This window comes from Glycine soja, chromosome 7 (genome assembly GCF_004193775.1).
Source record: "Glycine soja cultivar W05 chromosome 7, ASM419377v2, whole genome shotgun sequence".
Taxonomy (NCBI): domain Eukaryota; kingdom Viridiplantae; phylum Streptophyta; class Magnoliopsida; order Fabales; family Fabaceae; genus Glycine; species Glycine soja.
Genome location: NC_041008.1, coordinates 42238825 through 42260127, shown reverse-complemented (window position 1 = coordinate 42260127; position 21303 = coordinate 42238825). Strand labels below are relative to the sequence as shown.

General features: G+C 34.1%; 2 protein-coding genes across 4 annotated transcripts; one reads left to right on the top strand and one right to left on the bottom strand.

Moving 5' to 3' along the window:
* Positions 1-1818: 1818 nt before the first annotated feature.
* Positions 1819-10214, top strand: LOC114419814 (cyclin-T1-3-like). 3 transcript variants are annotated; one of them, XM_028385607.1, is made up of 7 exons: positions 1819-2031; positions 5198-5441; positions 5957-6038; positions 7566-7700; positions 8273-8448; positions 8540-8691; positions 8956-10214. In XM_028385607.1, the coding sequence occupies exons 2-7, from the start codon at positions 5212-5214 to the stop codon at positions 9882-9884; spliced, it is 1704 nt and encodes a 567-aa protein (XP_028241408.1). In that variant the 5' UTR covers positions 1819-2031; positions 5198-5211; the 3' UTR covers positions 9885-10214. The 3 variants fall into 3 exon arrangements, with proteins under 3 accessions (XP_028241408.1, XP_028241407.1, XP_028241410.1); XM_028385606.1 differs by having other exon boundaries at positions 5143-5441; XM_028385609.1 differs by lacking the exons at positions 1819-2031; positions 5957-6038 and having other exon boundaries at positions 5304-5441.
* A 1631-nt stretch (positions 10215-11845) lies between these two features.
* LOC114419813 (LOB domain-containing protein 4-like) lies at positions 11846-17108 on the bottom strand. Its single transcript, XM_028385605.1, has 2 exons — positions 16678-17108; positions 11846-12849 (listed from the first exon to the last, which is right to left on the bottom strand). Exons 1-2 carry the CDS (start codon positions 16852-16854, stop codon positions 12547-12549), a joined length of 480 nt encoding a protein of 159 aa, XP_028241406.1. The 5' UTR covers positions 16855-17108; the 3' UTR covers positions 11846-12546.
* Positions 17109-21303: the final 4195 nt, after the last annotated feature.

The window sequence follows — 21303 nt, the reverse complement described above, 5'->3', positions numbered from 1 at the left end:
TCTCAACCAAAGAAAAACTGTAAAATCACAGCCATGCACAATAGAAAAGTTAGAAAACAAAGCATCAGAGTCAGAAAAACACCGAAAAAGAGTTCTAAAATCACCCGGAAAAGGTAACACACATACAAACTAAAAACAAACCGAATACAAAGATATTCAACAAAAAAACATTACCTTTTCTTCTCACAGCCAACCGAACAACAAAGCTAAACCAAACTAGAAAACAAAAAGGAAAATCACAGTCATGCACAACATAAAAGTTAGAAAACAAACGACTAAGGCATAACCTCACACCTTGAAATCCAAAAGCAAACAAAGAAATAGTTTTGCTCTCAAACTTGAAAATGAAACAAACAAAAATGACACAACAACGGCCAACGACATTCTACAAAACACCAAAACCACGTGCCCAACCAAACAGTGCAAGCTAGCTTAGCCATCAGACACATGGCACAACAGTTGCTTTTTGAGGAAAAAACAAACACGTAAACCACACACGTGTTGTAGCTGAAGAAGAAACCAAAAGGACAACAAAATGACAATAAACGAAAATGACACAACAACGGCCAACGACATTCTATAAAACACCTAAACCACGTGCCCAACCAAACAGTGCAAGCTAGCTTAGCCATCAGACACATGGCACAATAGTTGCTTTTTGAGGAAAAAACAAACACATAAACCACACACGTGTTGTAGCGGAAGAAGAAACCAAAAGGACAATAAAATGACAATAAACCCAGCAAAAGGCAAACTGTAAAACAAACGTAACTCATTAAAAAACAAAAAGCGAAAGCTAAAACAGACTTGCACAACATAAACATTACATTTTCTTCTCACAGTCAAGCCTAACAACGGAGCAAAAGCAAACTCCAAAACAAACTTCTCAACCAAAGAAAACTGTAAAATCACAGCCATGCACAAAAGTTAGAAAACAAAGCACCAAAGAAGAAAAACACCGAAAAAGAGTTCTAAAATCACCTGGAAAAGGTAACACACATACAAACTGAAAACAAACCGAACGCAAAGACATTAAACAAAAAAACATTACCTTTTCTTCTCACAGCCAACCCAAACAACAAAACAAAACCAAACTGCAAAACAAAAAGGAAAATCACAGCAATGCACAACATAAAAGTTAGAAAAGAAACGACCAAGACACAACCTCACACCTTCAAATCCAGTTTTGCTTTCAAACTTGAAAATGAAACAAACGAAAATGACACAACAACAACCAACGAAATTCCACAAAACACCCAAACCACGTGCCCAATCAAAGAGTGCAAGCTAGCTTAGCCATCAGACACATGACACAACAATTGCTTTTTGATGAAAAAACAAACATTTAAACCACACATGTGTAGAAGCTCAAGCAGAAACCAAAAGGCCAACAAAATGACAATAAACCCAGCAAAAGAGACACGTGACAATTTTCTAAGCAGGGATACACGAGTAATTTTCCTATACTTCTCTTTTATAATATAGGATATAGATTTCTTTTGCATCCAAACAAAATTAATGATTTGAAGATCACTTTTTTTTAGCAAACTTATCCAAATAAAAACTAATTCTAATCATAATCTATTATAACAATAATATTTGATTATACATACAATTAATTATTAAAATAATTTAATTTTCGCGGCTATTACAAACTCATCGGTGCAAAAATTACACTAAAAGAATATAATCATTAAATTCTATACATTAAATTTAATTATGTGTTAATTAATAATTAATTAATTGATTTAAAAAATACACACAGTTTTAGATATATTCGAATTAAATGCAGTTGATGATTAGTGGACAAAGTGAAAACAAAACCAAAACACAAATATACAGAACGGAAAAAAAAAAGTGTGGGGAAACAAAATAAACGAGATTGTCGAACTTGGTGTTCTTTTGCAACCTGCGAGGGTGCGACTGCGAGCGAGCGAGCGAGCGAGAGAGAGAGAATCGAAGGCGACACAACTTGCATCCGATTCTGAGAAGAAGAAGACGAGGGTTCTCCTCCTGTTCTCTTTCGAATACGTAAGTGCCTCTGATTTCGTTTTTTTTTTTCATTTTCGTTACCCTTATCTTTTTTTGATGCGTTTGATCGATCTATCACTTTTCCTGTTTTCTTTCCAATTGAATCCTTTTTTCTTCGTTATTTTCTTCCTAATTTCACTTTTCTCAATCGATTTATTGAAACCCTTTCGAAACTCCTTCCAATTTCGTTGTCGCTCGTATGTGTCTGGTTTTGCACGTTTTCCCACCGTGTTCCTGCATTTGGGACCGATTGAACCGAAAATTTTGGTTCTTTTGTCCTATTTGGGTAATTGAATGGGTGCTGTAGTCTCTTCGGATTTGAGAAGCAGATTAGGGTTCACTCGTGAAAAAATGAACAGTTTTGAACATAAGGGCCATGGAAGCTTTTGTGTCACTTTTTCTTTTTTCTTTTATGATCTCACCATTTTCTATTGTGTGAATGTGGGAGTTTGATTAAAGGTGGCGTTCTTCTTTTCTCTTTTGTTAAATAGAGAGAAAACCATCGTATTACCTAATAGTATTATGTATGTTTGGGTGTTAGTAGCTGGCATTCTAGCATTTTCTCAATCTATGTCTGGTCTAGTCTAGTCATTGGGTTTGTTCCTTCGGTAGGATACCTTGTGGCGAAGAATTTCTCCTTTGCGGTTGTGATGGTGGTAGAGTGAATTGTGGGGGTTTACATGCAAAGACACCGCTCAAGAACTAATGTTAGAGCATACAGAGGGAGAATTAGGAAGGTTTACTGGAGGGGTCTTTGGAAGACATATGTAGGTCAGTGTTGAAAAAAAAGCAGCCATGGCACTGTCACAGTGGAATGGCTTGGCTGATTTTTTGCCAACCACCGTAGACAATATGTGAAGGGAGGCCCACCATGGCGGCGCAATAAGGCACAATGGCGTGTGTTTATATGGTGGAATTTCGGCCTTCCACCATGTTTTGCTATCCGCCATTGATAACACTGATGTAAGATGGAGGTTGCATGTGGGTAAGTGTTGGTCTAGGCCTTGGTGGGGTATGATATTATGGCATTGTGGGATGCTTGTTGGTCTAGGTTCCTAAAAATGTGAATGCATTCCACATTCAAGCAAGCCTCTTGCTAAGTGAATGGGTTGCATGGCTGGGCATTACTGCAAGTGGCTATGGATTATAGAACTGTTTTATCCCCCACTTAATTACACCAGGTTATGGGCTGGCCTGGGGTTAAACGAACTGGGTTTTTGTTGGAAAGCTGCCTTTAATTGTGGTCATCTCTGGCCTGCCTTATTTGCAGCCTCTTTGTGGGCTGCCCTAAATTGAAGCTCCGAGGATGATGTATAGTCCCACATCAACTTGAGATATGAGTTAAATAGAGCTCTTATAAAGCTTGGGCAATCCTCCTCTTATGAGTCGGTTTGGTGGGGTTGAGTTACGCCTTAAGCCCAATTCTAAGATGGTATCAAAGCTATCCTAGATCAGTAGATCATAGTTGTCAATAGCAGCTGTAGCGGCCGCTATAGCGGCGGAGTGACACCCATCTGCGACGGACACGTGTGTATCGGCGTGGTTTTGGGTCACGGCTGGAGCGGCCACTATCGTGGTGGAGCAGCGCAGGTTGCGGAGCGGTTTTTCGCGACGCTACTTCGAAGCACTTGTGGTTCTGAGTGGGTTCGGTGGTTCTGTTCTGTGTTGCTTCTTCTGCTTTGTTCTTCCCAGAGAGAGAGAGAGACAAAAGACTCAGATGTGTGTTTATCCGGCAAACCCTCCTTTTCCAGATGCCCCTTGAAAGAGACAATGCTAAGAAACGATCGATCTCACTTGAAATCGCCTTTGTGAACTTCTCGAGACTAGTTCCATCCGCTCTGGTATTTTTAGTGTGAGAGCGGACGACAACTGCAGTAACAGTGGACGCGACTATTATTAAGACAGCAAAGAGTGACAGCAACACAATCTTTTTCCTCCCGGAAGATCTTAGAGAGTTGAGGCGCGAGGAGCCACCAAGATCAGAGGGTCCCAACCTTCCGTAGTCCATTGTGAAGTGTTCTTTCTATGGAGAGAGAATGAGGGAGCTAGATTGTGGTGATGTGTACATAATGAATGGTGCCCTTTATATAAATGACGGTGCTTAGTTACTTCTACTACTGAGGAGTGAAAAAGTGAGTGTTGTGTGGAGCTTGTAGGTTGGTGTGAAGTCGATGTCGCAGGGAATTAGCTGGCTGCTACTATGTATGCCCATGAGCTAGGTTGAAAAACATAGGGATGAGAAAGGAAAAATAGAAAAGAACCACATTTTTTAGGTATATATGTAAGTAGGGGGTACATAGGGATAAGAAGGAAAAATAGAAAAGAACCAGAGAGAAAGTAACAATGTACGTGATAACAAAAAAATTGAGTAGAAAATGAAAAGGAAGACAATAGGTGAAGGTTGAGTATATGAGTATATATGTGTAGAGGCGAGTTCGTTGACCATGGATTTTAAGCTTAAAAGCAAGGTTTTTAAAATTTGATTGATTATTCAATTGATCAAGGTATTGATTTAAAGTTTAACATATCTAGTTAAATTGTAGCCAAACAATATTAATATATAATAATAATGTTAATAATTAAATAAATATAATAATATCATAATTTTATAATATTAAAAACTTATATATATATATATTTCTGTTTTTGAACACACACATATATATATTATTAATTATTTAACATATATAAAAAAACATTAGAAGCTGTGCAAAAAAAAAAAAAAAAACATTAGAATAGCGGTCATCCCGCTATCCACTATCCCACTTTTGGGGTCGGCCGCTCTGCTCCATTACGCCGGTATTGAAAACTATACAGTAGATCCATTGTTCATTTTACCATATCAATTTATTTTCCTTTTAGTTTTCTGTGTCAGTCTTGGTGGTGGGCTTAACATGATGTGATCCCTGTATGCAGTGAAGTTGAGAATATCAATACCCAGTTTAGATTCTGTTCCTAACCTCTCTCCCGCAGCCCCTCTGTTTTCTTTCATTGTCCTACATTTTCCTTCATTTTCTTCCCTTGCATGTTTTACATGGATTACAATTTCCACGTTTCTGTTATATTCATGATTCCACATACATGATATTCATTTATTTTTATGTCTTCCAGAATCTTTCTGCTTCATGATGTTGAACAAATGATACAGAATTTATTCTGTGCACAGAAAATCTGGTACATATGGCAGGACTTATGCCTGGAGAGTTGTCACATCATGGAACATCTGATGGCAACTCTGGTAAAAGTTCTATAGAGAAGCAAGAGGAATCATTAGGTCGCTGGTATATGTCTAGAAAAGAAATAGAGGAACATTCCCCATCAAGAAAAGATGGAATTGACTTGAAGAAAGAGACGTATCTGCGCAAGTCATACTGCACATTCTTGCAGGATTTAGGCATGAGACTTAAAGTGTGAGTTTGCTGCTACTGATATTATTATAATTATTTAATTATTACTTTCTAGATTCAAATACTTGCTTTGCGTTTGGGATTGCTCTGAGGAATTTTATGCTTCATCCTGTTGTTTTACTTTTTCTTTCTTTTTTTTCCCTCTCTTTGCAGCCCCTTATTTTCTTTCCAATTTCTTAATAGTAATGTTTTATTTAAATCTTTCCTAAATTATACAGCTGTTTATGTGAATGGTACACCTCACCAATGCAATAATATAGTGCATGGTAATGAAACATTGTGAGCAATGAGCATATGCTTGCTTAATTCTTTCTAAAATTTGGTTGTCTTTTTCTGTTTTACTTGGTTCTGAGATAATCTTATAATTATATATTTAGTATATGCAAGATAGATATGGCAATTACCTTTTGAATGCAGTTGCTTATTTTCACCATGTTGTGAATTTTGTAAATATTTATATCCTGTTTTTGAAATTCTGTTGGAGGTTTACATATTAATTGTAATGTTGGCCCCTGCAGGCCTCAGGTAACTATAGCAACGGCCATAATCTTTTGTCATCGGTTCTTTCTTCGACAATCTCATGCAAAGAATGACCGAAGGGTGGGTTGTTGCACTTTCAAATAGATATTATGTGGGCATTTTACCTCTCCAGAGCTTAAGTTGCAATTTAAATTAGTGTAGCATGTTTGTGTTCTTGCCATTGCGGATAACCAGTATATCATAAGTGTAAATGGCAAATAGAAATATCAACACTATCTAGAAGATGGTTTGTTGTGCAGAATTATTTTCCTTAGTTAAATTTCCAATGCTTGACATGCCTGGTTGGCAGATACTTTGTGGATGGTTTTTGTCTGTAATATTGGTAGTTTCTCCTGTTTAAAAGCATATGCTTGGTTTTGGATTGTTTTTTAAATAAATGAAAACTAGCTAAAATTTTCTTTCTATTGACTTGTGATATGAATTATGAACACCTAGAAATTTTATGGTGTTGTCATATTTTGTCTTCATAAAGTCATAGTGATAAACATAGCTGAGAAACCCAAGCTTTAAGAAATTTGTTTATTTATATGCCCACTGCATTTTTTATTATTTCAAAAGATTTTTGATGATAACTATTCTTGGAAAGGTTGAGTTTGTCTTACATTTGTCTAACTCTAATATACTACACTCTCAATATTGAAAATGTTTTGGGTGCATATTCAGTCTGGAAATTTTTTCTAAAATTCTGTGAAGTTGAAAGGTTGCATGGGGAGTGGTAACCAGAATAACAGAGAATGAAATGAGAGAGAGATGGACCTAAAAGAATGAGTATTGATATTGCTGGAATTGGGCATGAGGAGAGAAGTCCTCCAAGGGAAGTCCCCATGCAACTGAGCAGAGTTCAGTTGTTCTTAATCTTGACCTCCTCTCATTCTGTTCCATCCTTTACTATTTAGCAACCTACCATAACAGAATAACTGTCAACCTACTGACTCCTTTCTGACAAATCTAACTACTGGGCCTTTTCTCACTAGTGGGGCCCTTTTTCTTACAAGAATAAACCTTCCAAATTCTGTCTTTCTCTGCCTGGGACCTAACAGAAATTGTCTAAGGACTTCTATATGTTTCAGAAGATGTCTATATACTGAGTGCAGAATTTATTGCTTTTCAATAGGGATTTGTAATCAATAATTTCTATTGTCTGTTTTGCATAATATTATTATTTTAGGTGGGTTTTCTACTTCGCACGAAATCTGGTTTTGAACAGGTCAATCTATTCATTTTTAGTTTAGAGGAAAGTTTTGTAATGGAAGGTGAATGGATCTTCTAAATTTGCATCTTTTGTATCTTACATTTTATAAGTTAATATTTCTGTGAAATTTTTATCATCTATCCCACATTTTTATTCCATTTAACTCTTTTATCTTACATTTTATTTCAAGTTCCAAGTTGCAACTGCTGCTTAAACTTTTCTGTTTAGTGAAGTTTCAAAATCTTTAACACTTCTATGCTTTATTATTTGAGTTCTATAATTATTTGATGTAAGGAGGTTCCTAATTTATATTAAGAGAATGTAGATGTTAAAGCTGTATAGTTTTAAAGATTACTTAATCAAAAACTCATAATTCACTTGATGAACTTTTGCAGACCATTGCAACGGTCTGTATGTTCCTTGCTGGGAAGGTTGAAGAGACTCCTCGTCCACTAAAGGATGTTATTCTTGTTTCTTATGAGATCATTCACAAGAAGGATCCTGCAGCTGCACAGAGGATAAAACAGAAGGTGTTTTATTACTGATGGTGCTTTGACCAGTTCACTCCTATACATCAACATTTTTGACTTAGGATTTAGCTGAATCTTATTGCTGCTGTTAACTCGAGACTTTTTCTTGCCTGTCATCTTTCTCCAATTGTCTAAACTGGACTAGGTTTTTGCCCCCCAATTGCTTCTAGACTGTGAATCCCTCCAACTTGTCAGTTTCTAGCCAACACATCTATGTAGGTTATATGTCAAACATGGTAGCTATGTTCCAAATATTGAAATCCTATAAAATGTTTTTCTGCCTTGTAAATTATGAAAAGTATCAAGGTTATTTTTTTTTATTGCTCAATAACTAAAGTTGAACTTGTTGCCTAGAGTTTTTAAATTTTATCATTAAGGAAATGTTCTTTCCTATACCCCATTCTATTGGATAGTTGATCTGATTCCATCTCCAACTGCCGTATATTGGTAAAGTACTACGTGGTCCCTTTCTGACTTTTTATTTTTTATTTACACTCCTCTTTTATAGTGGTTCTCTTTCCTTTACCCTTGATGTATTTATATTTGTTCAATAGAAATTGTAAATGATGCAGGAAGTGTATGAGCAGCAAAAAGAATTAATTTTACTTGGAGAGAGGGTTGTGCTTGCCACTTTAGGTTTTGATCTGAATGTTCAACATCCGTATAAACCTCTTGTGGAAGCCATAAAGAAGTTTAATGTTGCGAAGAATGCCCTTGCACAAGTTGCGTGGAACTTTGTTAATGATGGGTATGATTTGGTTGCCATTTGTTTGAATTTAACTTCATTGAATTTATTTTTTTTAAATATATTTGTTCACACACTGGAAAGTGGCTTTCAGGCTGAGGACATCGCTCTGCCTGCAATTTAAGCCACATCATATTGCGGCAGGTGCCATTTTCCTTGCTGCCAAGTTCTTGAAAGTGAAGCTTCCATCAGATGGTGAGAAGGTTTGGTGGCAAGAATTTGATGTCACCCCACGTCAATTAGAGGGTCGGTGTCATCTCCTCAATTCATTTGCATGCTAATAAAATTGATCTGTTTGGATGGCCTTGTGTTCCCTTGGTTTAATGCATTATGATAATTTCTGCCATTCTCACATCTGGATGGTTTTATCCCTGTTTCCTGATCAAATTAGGAATTTTCATTAGAGAACCCAGTTTATTGCTATGAGTAGTTTAACAATGGGTTGTCCTTTTGTGTGTCTGTATGCTTCTGTATATCCTTCTCAGTTCTTGTGGGTATTTTCTCTTGCAGAAGTTAGCAATCAAATGTTGGAACTCTACGAGCAGAATAGACTTCCACCAGCACAGGGAAGTGAAGTAGAAGGAAGTGCTGGAGGAACAAGAGCTGCTTCAAAGGCTCCTACTGCGAATGAGGACCAGGCCTCAAAGCAAATATCATCTCAAGCCCCCCAGCACTCGTCTGCAGAGAGAACTGTGGTACCACAAAGAGGAACTGAGAACCAAAGCAATGATGGGAGTGCAGAAATGGGGAGTGACATTACTGATCACAACTTGGACATTAGGGAGTCTCAGAATTCAGAACAGTTGACTCAGCAAGATAACAAGAGAGAAGTGTCAAATAGATCTAAATCTGGCACTGAACGAGACCAAGACAGAATGGTTGGGACTAAGGAGGGTGCAGAAGTAGGAAGGAGAGATGAATCAGCATTAAACAATCCTGGCAGCAATGTTGTCCGAAATCTGGAGCGTCGGGAAGGCCCACTAGGTCATTCACCCAATGAAGCAATCAAGATTGACAAGGACAAGTTAAAGGCACTGGCAGCATTGGGAAAGAAGAGAAAGGAACAACGAGGGGAAATGGCATTAAAGAAAGATGTAATGGATGAGGATGATCTCATTGAGAGGGAGCTGGAAGATGGAATTGAATTAGCAGTCGAGGACGAGAAAAATAAGCGTGAGAGAAGGCAGAACTGGTCTAAGCCTGATGGTGAAAATCACCATGGAGAGAACCATGAGGAAACTAGAGATGGGCGACACTTGAGCATGAAGGGGCAGTTTCAGAAAGACATGGATGAAGACAATGCAGAAGAAGGGGAGATGATAGATGATGCTTCGTCCTCGTTGAACAATCGCAAGAGAAGGATGGGGAGCCCTCCAGGTAGGCAACCAGAGATGAAAAAGCGTCTTGATTCAAGTTATCATAATGATCTTGCCGAATAAAGGAACTCGCTGAATAAAGGAACTGGGAAGGGGGAGAGTTGGTTATGTAGGCAGGGAAAGCACAAGGAATGGGGAGCAAAATTATTGTTGAGGTGAATATTCTGATGTCCTTTATTTGCTTATTGTGATTTAGCTAATCGGTTGCTAAAGAATTGATGATTCTGGATGCTCTTGTTTGCCTTATACATTTCTTGTTTAAGGAACGGGATGCCTCAGTTTTGGTAGTGCCATTAAAGGCTTATTATTATTTTTTTTTCCGGGCTGGGAGGGGGTTGTATGAGAACCTTGTGCTATTTATTTAATTTAATACATATGAATATATTTCTGCAAGCCCTGTGATTTGGAATCATTGAGAGCTGCCATCGTCAAAGGTCAAAAATGAATTGGTAACTTGTATATTACGACCTGATCCTAGGCCTTCACTAATGCCCAATAAGTCTATTCGGATACGCAAGCACTTCTAGGAGAAAAAAATAATTTAAGTTTCTCCTTAAGTTAAAATTAGTTCATGCATAAGTTAAAAATTTCATTTTAGAGAAGTTAATATGCCAGAGCTTTTACAAACTAGTTTATACATAAATTAGTCTGTGTAAAACTTCAATTTTTTTTTCATTCTTTCTAGAGGTGTGTTTAGAGAAGTTATCCAAAGAAGGCCTAACCACTTGCCTTAACATCCACCTAACCTGCCAAGCCCGAGAGAATCCTAATTAAGAAGAATGTTGAATTCTTGAACACAAATTTAGCATTTTTTTTAGTTGTTGAGTGACTAACACACCTATATAAGCTAATCCCATGTCTATTAACTAATCCTCTTCAGCCACAAATTTTTGTTTTTGGTCGTGCTTCTTCATAAGTTACACAACCTTAAGATCCAATAGCCCAATTTGTTGGGGCCATCATAGATGTCCAATTTGCTATTGATATTGGTCCCTACCACATTTGCTATTGGCCCCTACACACTTGAGAAAAATACCCTCTTACCCTCTTAGTTCTCCCCCCTCCCTCTTCTCCTTCCCCTTCCCTGTGACACCAACCCATCAACACCACACCATCTCCGCCCCCAGATCTGAACTTCCATCCGTGCCGCGACAAGCGTCTTCCCTGTTGCATGGTGGGGTGGTGTTAGCACAATGACACCGTGGTGTTGTGGCGCATAGATCTGTTGGTATGAGGTACCATTTGGGACGCACAATGTTGTTGTTGGTATGGCAGTGACTTGGGTGATCGATGATAGTGGTGACATGATGGAAGGTGGTGATCTGGTGTTTGGGTCGTGTAAGTCTTGGTGGTGTTTGATGATGGTTATGGTTGACACTCTCTAATGTGTAGAAGAAGAAGAGGCAAATATACATGGGTATAAAAAATAATAATAGAAACACGATTTTGTTGTTTATTTTTTTTTGCACCCCCTTCGGAAAATAACAAAAATGTGATTCTATTGTACAACTGTACAATTAAATTGTGTTTTCATTGTTTAATTTTTTTGCATCCCCTCCCTAAACAACATAAATGGGATTTCGTTATATAATTGTACAACAAAATTGTATTTTTATTGTTTATTTTTTTAACCCCTCCATAAACATCATAATCACATTTTCATTGTTTATTTTTTTTATACCCCTCCGTAAGTAATGAAGATACGATTCCATTATACAGTTGAACAATAAAACCATTTTTCCGTAAAAACTGTATTTTTAGAAAAAAAAATTAAAATTACTTGATAGGAGCCACTAATAATAACTCGGGGTCAATAGCAACTCCCGTCTAATTTTTACTTTTTTGGTACGGATGTGTAGCCCATTATGTAGTGCTTTTGTTTTTTAATGCTAAAAGTGGTCTTTAACCAAAATCAAAGGAAACTAAAGACAGACTCCCCACAAATATATTTAAAAAAAGTAAAGAAAATAACAGAGAGAGAGAAAGAGTGGGAGAAAAAAAAAAGTCATTTTAATGCTTAAAACTTCAAAAAGATATTTTGTATAGTAAATACACCCAACAGTACCAAGAAGTAGCAATACATATGAAAATCAATATGCCTATAGGGGCATCTCCCTTGTAAACAAAGATCAAGTCATAAACATCACTAGAAAAACAACATAAAAAGTCCACGCAACCTTCAGCCTCAAAATAGTCCACAATCCAACCATATAACCAAACCCTTCACTTAATGTCAAGTGACATAGATATATAATAATATATACACAACATGTCGTCAATGAGAAATCAATGCTCAAAACCAAATTTGATTAAGCGGGCGAACGGCCTCCGCCACAGCTCTCTTCAGTCTCACCGCCGCAGCCCGTAGCCACCACTGTTTCTAGAGTTCTACATCTATCCTATAAAGAGAAATGCCACCAACACACTTTCAAACATATTCTTTTAAACACCCTTTATATTATTGGTTAAAATTAATTAGAAATTACCAAAATCCTGTAAGTCTTTGTAAGTTCTAATAAATTTTAACGAATAACAAAGTATATTAAAAAGAATGTATTAAAGAATGGGTTGATTGTGCATTTCTCACCCTACTATAAAGTAAAAGTATATAGAAGGCACAACTTGAGAAAATAATGCCACCTTAATTTTTAGTTTTTGTATCTTTTCATGATCTAGGTAGGTATACTAGTATAGTTTTATATTACTAATAAATTATCTAGTAGCATCACCACATTGAATCACCATAGCTGTTCTGGTCCACCACCATGTCCATGTCAAAAATAGGCTTGGCTTGTGATGGAGAGCCACTGTTGGTTGGGCTAGTGGGGCTGTAGAGTGATGCAGTTTGGCGCACCCTGAGGTGCACAGCTTCAGCCTGTGCCACGGCCAATTGGGTCTGCAACACATCAATCTGTTGCTGAAGAGATGAGATGGCCCCTACGCAGCCATACACAGGGTCCCTCACTCTTGCATTTGCTTCATACACCATGCTGCTCACTGCATCTCCTCGCTGATGCTCTGCTAAGTCCTGCAAATAGGTCAAGTAATTAGAAGAAAAATATGCTGTTTTTGTTTTTTAGCAATAGAAGACAGGTTACCAACAAATTTACAATAATTAATGCCCTCTCGTCAATCAATTGAAGTAGCTAAATTAAACCCCTCTTGTTATTAATAGAATTATTGAGAGTCATTCACTTCTGAATATAACAGGAGTTTGATTTCCAGCAGAGTATTGTACTGTTCACTAATAAAAAAATCATATTAATTATGTTTTTTAAGATGCTATTTACAAATATTATTATATGATAATAGTTAAGGATTAATGAAAAAAATGTTTTCTTAAAAATTAAGATAAAAATTAAATATTCTGATGACATTAATGTCACTTTTATAATAACAGTACTTATGTGCTTGAACAGCACTCTTACTTTTTCCTCCCATTTCTCTGATTGAACAACACTTTCTTTTTTTTCTCTTCTTCATATTACAATATATATATATATATATATATATATATATATATATATATATATATATATATATTCTTTTAGAAGTTTGTCTTGTTTGTTTTAAGATACTCTTCAAATTATCTACCGTATTAAACTTTTTAACAAAAAATGTACTTAATTACTTAATATTTATTTTCTAAAAATAAACAATAAATACATTAAATTCTTTTCTTTCACTATTTGTCTCTTTTATTAGGACAAGGAAAGATCACTGCTCAAATTTGTCTCTTTCATCTATATATAAAATACAAAAAAGTCGTTACTCAAGTGAAGATACATGAAAAAAATTAAGAGACAAAGGTGCTTCAAAATTTAAAAGTAATTTTTTTAAAAATATATAAAAGAATCCCCTCTCTATATAAGGCTAGAAAATAGAGATGGTATATTATATAATAAAGAATATTTTAAAAAAAAATTTAACCATTATTTTATATAATATTGTTAGTAAAATTATTTTAATAATAAAAAATATATTAAAGAGTACGCTAACTTAAAATATTGCATGTTTGACAATGAAATAAGTAAATTTATTCCATATATGCTTGATTAAAAAATTTGACAGTCAAAAACAGCTTCACGTGGTACAGAACCCAGGATGTTACTTCAATCATTTCTTAATTTTATGACAAGGGAAGGTGAAGATGATGAGTTTGGATTTGGATTCTTAAACGTGGTTTCACACAATCAAGTAGTTGCTTGTTAAGTTGCGCTTTGTGCTCAATTCTGACTTTTTGCTGCCCAAAACCACGTTTAGAAGCTCCCATTGGGTAGCCCAAGATACGATGTAGAAAGAGATCATACGATCTAATTTCTCAAAAAATTAAATAAATATAATGCCACACATCAACTTTTTTCAATTTTTTTTTTCTCATTTGCCTTATTCTTTTTTATGTTTTACGGAACACACGACAGACCAAAAGACGAGGCTGACCTAATATTGAAATATGAAGGAAATGGAAAAGCAGACAAAGAGATTAGGACATGAAATGTGAGGTTTGAAGGCGCCGAATGCCTAATCTTCTCCACCTTTTCTAATTTTTCAAGGGCTACTTGGAAACTATCAAGCGGGATGATGTGGTTTTTCACAATCGCTTGTCTCAAAAGCTAAAATTCATATACAAAGATATAAGAATAATTCTATATATATAATAGTACTTTTAGAATTTAATTAGATTACATTAACTTTATACTAACATTAATTCAAGTCCATATTCTGATGCTATATTATTGGTGTCTCTCTGGAACTGAATTTTATTTTTTTAAGTAAAGTATAAAGAATAGAAAAAAATGTGATAAGAAGAAAAGATCCTATTAGTAAAGGTGGTCACTCAATTTTTTTAAGAAAATTAATTATTAATAAAATTAAAAAAATACTTTATACTAATACTATTATAATATCAAAAGTTGATTTATTTTTATAATATTTATTTTATAAGTCACCAGTGATTTCTCATAACATATACCAATTAAACTCATTCTTAATGCTTTCTTCATACAAAATCATTTGATAAAATTATATTTTTGGTCCCTTTAGTTGTCTTTAATTTCAATTTTAGTCTTCCTTTAAATTTATTCACGAATTTAGTTCTCAAATTATGTTCAATCCCGTAAATGTGGTCCTCAAACTCAGATTTTGATGTTGGTTGTTACAAAGAAACGTTGACTATCACGTGTCGCGTTCTGATTGGACGATGAAAATGTATTGTTGTTGTCAATGTTCAATCGAATCAGACACATGACAATCAATGTAACCTGACACGTGACAGTCAAACGTTCATGTGTAATAGTCAACGTTTAAATCTGGACTTGAGATTCACATTTACTGGATTGTACATAATTGAATGATTAAATTCCTGAATAAATTTAAAGGAGACTAAAATTAAAATTGAAAATAATTAGGGGGGACAAAAAAATGTAATTTTGCCAAATCATTTTAATATATCATTGTATTATGAATCTAACTATTTTAAAAACTTGAGTAATTAAAGGAAACTTGTATTTTGTTAATATAATGTAAATATTATTTAATTATAATTTGTCATGTATAATAAATTTATTAATTTTATAATAGATATCTTAATAATCGTACTAAAATAATTTTTAATTATATAAAAACTTTTAGATTAAGTAAAAAAGAAAGAACCTGACAATGAAGCATGTTTTTTTAGGCAGACAATGAAGCATGTTAAACCTTAATATATATATGACAGTACTGAATTGACTACCATATATTAAGTAACAAAAAAAATATAATTCGAATTTGCGATTTTTCAGTTTTTCTTTTATTTTTTTAAAAAGAAATTGAAAATGAAGCATGTTAAACCTTAATGTGTGAAAGATTCACTTTATGGTGAAGGAAAGCGTCGCACTAGTCTCCAATGTTGATCTCTCTCTCTCTCTTTCTTTTTTCTTTATACCGAACATACCCTATAAAATTGTTAAGAAAGTGACTTCTCAATGTGCAGTGATTAACAGCCTTACAATTTACAAGTATTACAAGTAACTAATGGAGTTCGTGTTTTTTTAGAGGAAAAAAAATAACTTGATATGGACGTGATTTTTTATATATCAAGGAAGGATCAATTATTTGATAATTATTATCCTATTTTTATAATTTGATATGAAATATGATTTTTATTAATTCACTTATTAAATTATATTTACATATTATCAAATGATTCATATTTTATTATATTTTGAAAATTTATATTATATCAATTTTAATTTATATGAATAAGATAATAAATGATTTTTGATTAATATAAAATTTTATATATATAATTTATATAAAAGAAACTTTCAATTCAATGATACATTTTAAAAAAATATTATTCAATTAAAAGTTATAAAATAATATAATAATTATCAAAGTTAAACCAATATAATTTAATCTTTATTCTTTTATATATATATATATATATATATTATTAATTTCCTCACATTTATATATCATGGGCACATCAACAATATGTGGTATGTTCATGTCTCCATGGTGTGTAATAGACTAATGGTATTATTTTCCCCCGGCCTAACCTAGCATAAATCTCAGGAAAATTAGTCTTATTTACCACCGTATTCATATTCTTGTTTCGATCTGAATATGAAAATGTTTTAATCCATAGGATAAGAGATTTGGATATATATGAACATAAAAAAGTGGCAAATACTTAACATAACCATAGTGTTAATTATGTTAAATTACTTTTTATAATATTATATTGAAAGAAAAAGTTATTATTTTCTTAAAAATAATCTTATAAAACAGTGTTAAATTTGAATATTATATATATTTCCAATAATTAATAACAAGAATGCACAAATAAGAGAGGAATAATTAAATAATGAACCTGAAGCATCTTGTTGACATTGCTGGCACCAAAGACTTTGTGCACATTTGCAAACTTCTGAGGCTCATCAGCAGGAAAATAAGGAGCAAAAACACAGTCCTGAGCACACCTTCTCCTAAGGAGCTTGCATGCAGCACAGGGTGAGGGTGCACCCTGCTTTCTACCACCATCTTTCATGGATCCTCTAATCTTTAATTAATTATAGTGTTAATTTCCCTTCTTCTAACTATCTATCAACGTCTAATAGGACACGACCAAGAATGGTAGCAGAAGGAGGAGGAGGATTTATAGGCTAAAAATAAAGTTATGAAAAGTGAAAGCAATTAGAAAAGGAAAAAAGACATGAGAGAGGGCGTGTGGTGTGGTGGGGGATGTAGGGAATGGATCTATGGAGGTGGAAGAGTGGCCTGCATTATATAATTAAGGAAAAAGAACAAAAAATGAAGAGCACCACCCAGTACTAGTACATGACTCCATGTACAATTCATTCATGTGGGTCCACCCCATAAATTAAACACCTTTTTTTTCAGATTTCGATCGACAAACATTTTTCCATTGATGTGACCATTGGGTCCCTAGCAGCTTCTTGTCCCGTTCTGCATTTCGACTGCTTGATGCGTGCGACTCAGAATTTTATATTAACCAATGATGATAATGAGTGTAACATTCCAATTTTTTAAATTTAGATTAAAAAAGATTGTTATTTATAAATAAATAGAATTTTAGAAAAATGATGAGATTTTATAAATAAATAAATAAGAAGATATAATTATTAATTAAAATAATGATTTGAGAAAAAATAGAAAAGGTATTTCATTTATTTGTTTAATAGAAAATAAAATAGAGTTTGTTTTTATAAAATAAATAAATATAGAACAAATAATAGGCTGAATACGTTAGCTAAAAAGTTATGTTAAGTCAGGTGCCTCTTTTTTGTCTCATTTTCGTTTTTCCCCTTCTCCTCTCAAAACCCTTTCTTTTTTCCGCAGCTCACCAAATTTGTCTTAAAAAATGACGATTTTGGACTCGTTCACCGTTGGATCGTTGTTGGATCGTCGTGAAATTTGAGTACCACGTTTGCAACCCAATTTCAAACATTCTCACCGTTGAGAATTTCAAAATCATATCTGAGCTTAGAGGAAAACCCTTCGCATGGTAGCATTTTAATTTCCCGCAGAAACCCAAAACTGTCTCGTTAAAACTACGATCTCGGTTTCGTTAACCGTTGGATTTTCATGAAATTTGTATATGTTGTTCGAAATTCAATTGTGCACACTTTCACCGTTGGGATTTTTGAGATAATATTCGTGGAGGGATAAAAAGGAATCGCATGAAGACAGTACAAGTGGAGGTTTCAATCTCTTCTCCGTCTCTCTGACGTTTGGGAATTCTATCGGAGCAGTCAGAGGAATAACTGAAGGAATCTCAGGGAACCGCTAGAGATGTTATTATCGCTGGCTGAAGACACGTGAGTCCGCTCAGAGGTAAGGGATGAGTTATTCATAATTGGGGGTTAGTGAGAACATGTGTAGGGATCCTTGGAGAACTAAATTTGGGCTTATTTTAGGATGTTTATTGAATTATAATTTTTCTTTATGATTATGAATGCAATATTATTGTGTTCTATGTACAAATTGATGTTCTAATGAGAATTGATTGATAAACTTGAGTGCTCTTGATGTCTTTGTGTTTAACCCAGGATTTTGATTAATTGATTTTGATACAATTGTGAGAAACTATTTTAGAGGCTTTACATCCCATGTTGTGATAAAATCTTTTGTATAAATTGTTATGTTGAGGTTATGAAATGATGATTCAAACTGTGAATATGTGATAAATTGAACATGTGACGGATGATGAAATACATGTGTATTGAGATGAGATGTGTGTATTGAGTTGTGAATTATGAACTGTGCAATCACACAATTGTAAGACCCTTTAAGGGCGACGAGTATTGTGATGTGATCCACTGTGGGAACCCGACGAGTTAAAATGATTTTGAAAACAATTGAGTAAATGTGTGTATTGCATAGTTCATAGATAAAGTGTATATGATTCATGAGGTGTGATAACATGTTAAATTGAGATTATACCATTGTGATTGGGATTAAGTGTATGTGATAAATTGAGTATGTATATAATTGAGATATATATGTGCATTGAGTTGTGAACTATGAATTGTACAATCACACGATCATAAGTCCCTTCAAGGGCGACGAGTTAATGCTAAGTCCCTTTTAGGGCGACAAGTTGATGCTAAGTCCCTTTTAGGGTGACGAGTTGATGTTAAGTCCCTTTAAGGGTGACGAGTTAATGATAAGACCCTTAAAGGGTGACGAGTTAAAATTATTTTGAGAACAATTGAGGAGTCGTATGTTTTGTACAGTTCATAGATAGAGTATGTGTGCTAAAATATTTTCTGGGTTGGACCTGAATCAAGAGGGAGAGGCCCTGACGGACTCTTCGGAGTGTAGGCCTTGGGGGTCACACGGTTTGAGTGCTTCTTTAAGCCTATGTTAATCCCATATGGTTGGAGCATTCTCGCAAAACACTGTGACCCTGACTGGTCTCCCTATGATATTACCTAGTGAGAGTGACTTGACTTATTATTGTGTGGTTTGTCTTGTCATGTACTCCTAGGCGCCCGACGAGGTTTTTCACTGACATGGTACCACATTGCATATAGGCTTGAGTCTTAGCATAACTGTCGCATACGCTTGCTAATTATTTATTATGAAATTGATGTGTTATTATGTCTTGATCGGAGTGTGTGATTCCTGTGTATAGTGATTGATGATTGAAAGGTGTGATTGATGGATGAAAAGTGTGATTGATGAATGACAAAGTGATGAAATAATGTGAGATATGCTAAGTAAATTGTATTTGACTACTATATGTTGTGTTGTTTCCCTCTAGTAGTTAGAAATGTGATAACTCACTCCCGGTTTACTGTTTGTGTTTGGATCTTGTGATGATCTTGAACTTTGTGTTCGGGGGAGCAGATGAATAGGTGGATGACTATGAAGAACCTCATGCTAGAGGACACGGGAACACCACGCTCTGATAGGATGTGACATTAGGATATAGGTTCTATATTAATTGTATGAGACTTAGATGACCTTCTTTGAGTCGAGATGACTTTATTATTTATTTGGACAAGTCTGAATATGATGTAGAAGAAAGTGAATGTGAGCCTTTTACCCATTTGAAAAGCTTGTATTTAAAAATGTTTTAAAAATACTTTTAATTAATATTTGAATTTTTATTCCTTTATTAATATATATGTGAGGGGTAGAGGGTGTCACAATGAGTACTAGGCTTGAGCAAGGAAGGATAACAAAATAAATTCGGATCCTACGCGTACTTACAAAAATATTTATAAGTGAAAAAAATAAAATAATTATTTATTTATTGGAGTTGGAAATAAAGGCAGATACAAGTATTATAATACTCATTCTATTACGTTCCACTCCATATATATATAATATTAATATAATTAAAATATATTACTTAAATAAATATTTATATTATAAATATATTCTTCTATAAAAAATAATTATATTTTCTTAATTTTTTTATTAATCGTAATAGCTTAACAAATAATATATGTATAAATTTACTTCATATTATATTTAAGAATACTGAACTATTATGTATAAATTTATGAATTTGTTAACAAGTTCTTTTAAGATTGTCTTTTAATTATAAATCAATATTTTGTATAGTTTGGTGTTTCAAATTTGTAGTGTAGATTTATACCTATTTAATAACTTATTTGTAATGTTGGATGATTACATTTCTAATGATATTTATTTATGAGTTAAGTTTGAATGAATTAATATTATATTTATTTATTTTTAATACTACCTTTGGTTATATATATAAGAAATAAAAGACAACATTTTCTTGGTCCTAATTATAACAAATATGAGGGGTGAAGATGTGCTCACTTAAGTGACCTAGCCTATGAGGTGGCAATAATGGGCTCGAGTAGTATTCTGACTATACATGACCTAGGCTATGAAGGTTGAGGATGTGCTCACTTAAGTGAGTTGTAAGGTTCAGTGAAACCATTGTACACAAAAGAGTTTGACATGCATCATAACATTTGAGAGTCTTGTTGGAGTAAAATAGACATCAGGTAGATGATGTAGGTCACAATAGGTTTAACTTGGACCTTGGGACTTTTTAGGACCTGGTGTGGATGTTCTATTGACTCATACTAGTCCTATGAGTTAAAACATACTTACAATGTTGGGTAACCCTGACTAGTTACTTGTGAATATCATTTAGGTAGTGCGGTCTTAATCGAAGGCATTGATGTCAATGATGTTTTTTTGGTAGACATGTGCTCTCGGACTAGTTCAAGAGTGTTTTATAATGTGCCAATTTTTATGTGCTCTCGGACTAGTTTTTTTGGTAGACGTTATTTTGAATTTAAATTTCAAATTAAAAGATTACTAGAAAAGTGTTTTATAATGTGCCAATTTTTATGATGGGCCAATTAAGAAATTTATGGGATTTTGATGATTTCAATTTTTGTTTTAATTATTTGACCATTTACCATTAAATCATTTTAATTACTGTTCTGTTTTTATTTTATTACCAACATTTTAATCATTAAAT

Excerpts from the sequence above, each read along its gene's own strand:
- LOC114419814 (XM_028385607.1), top strand. The coding sequence starts at position 5,212 with ATGGCAGGACTTATGCCTGGAGAGTTGTCACATCATGGAACATCTGAT. Across the intron at positions 5,442-5,956 it reads TTAGGCATGAGACTTAAAGT|GCCTCAGGTAACTATAGCAA; the intron begins GTGAGTTTGCTG and ends TGGCCCCTGCAG. Across the intron at positions 6,039-7,565 it reads ATGCAAAGAATGACCGAAGG|ACCATTGCAACGGTCTGTAT; the intron begins GTGGGTTGTTGC and ends GAACTTTTGCAG.
- LOC114419813 (XM_028385605.1), bottom strand. The coding sequence starts at position 16,854 with ATGAAAGATGGTGGTAGAAAGCAGGGTGCACCCTCACCCTGTGCTGCA. Across the intron at positions 12,850-16,677 it reads ATGTCAACAAGATGCTTCAG|GACTTAGCAGAGCATCAGCG; the intron begins GTTCATTATTTA and ends ACCTATTTGCAG.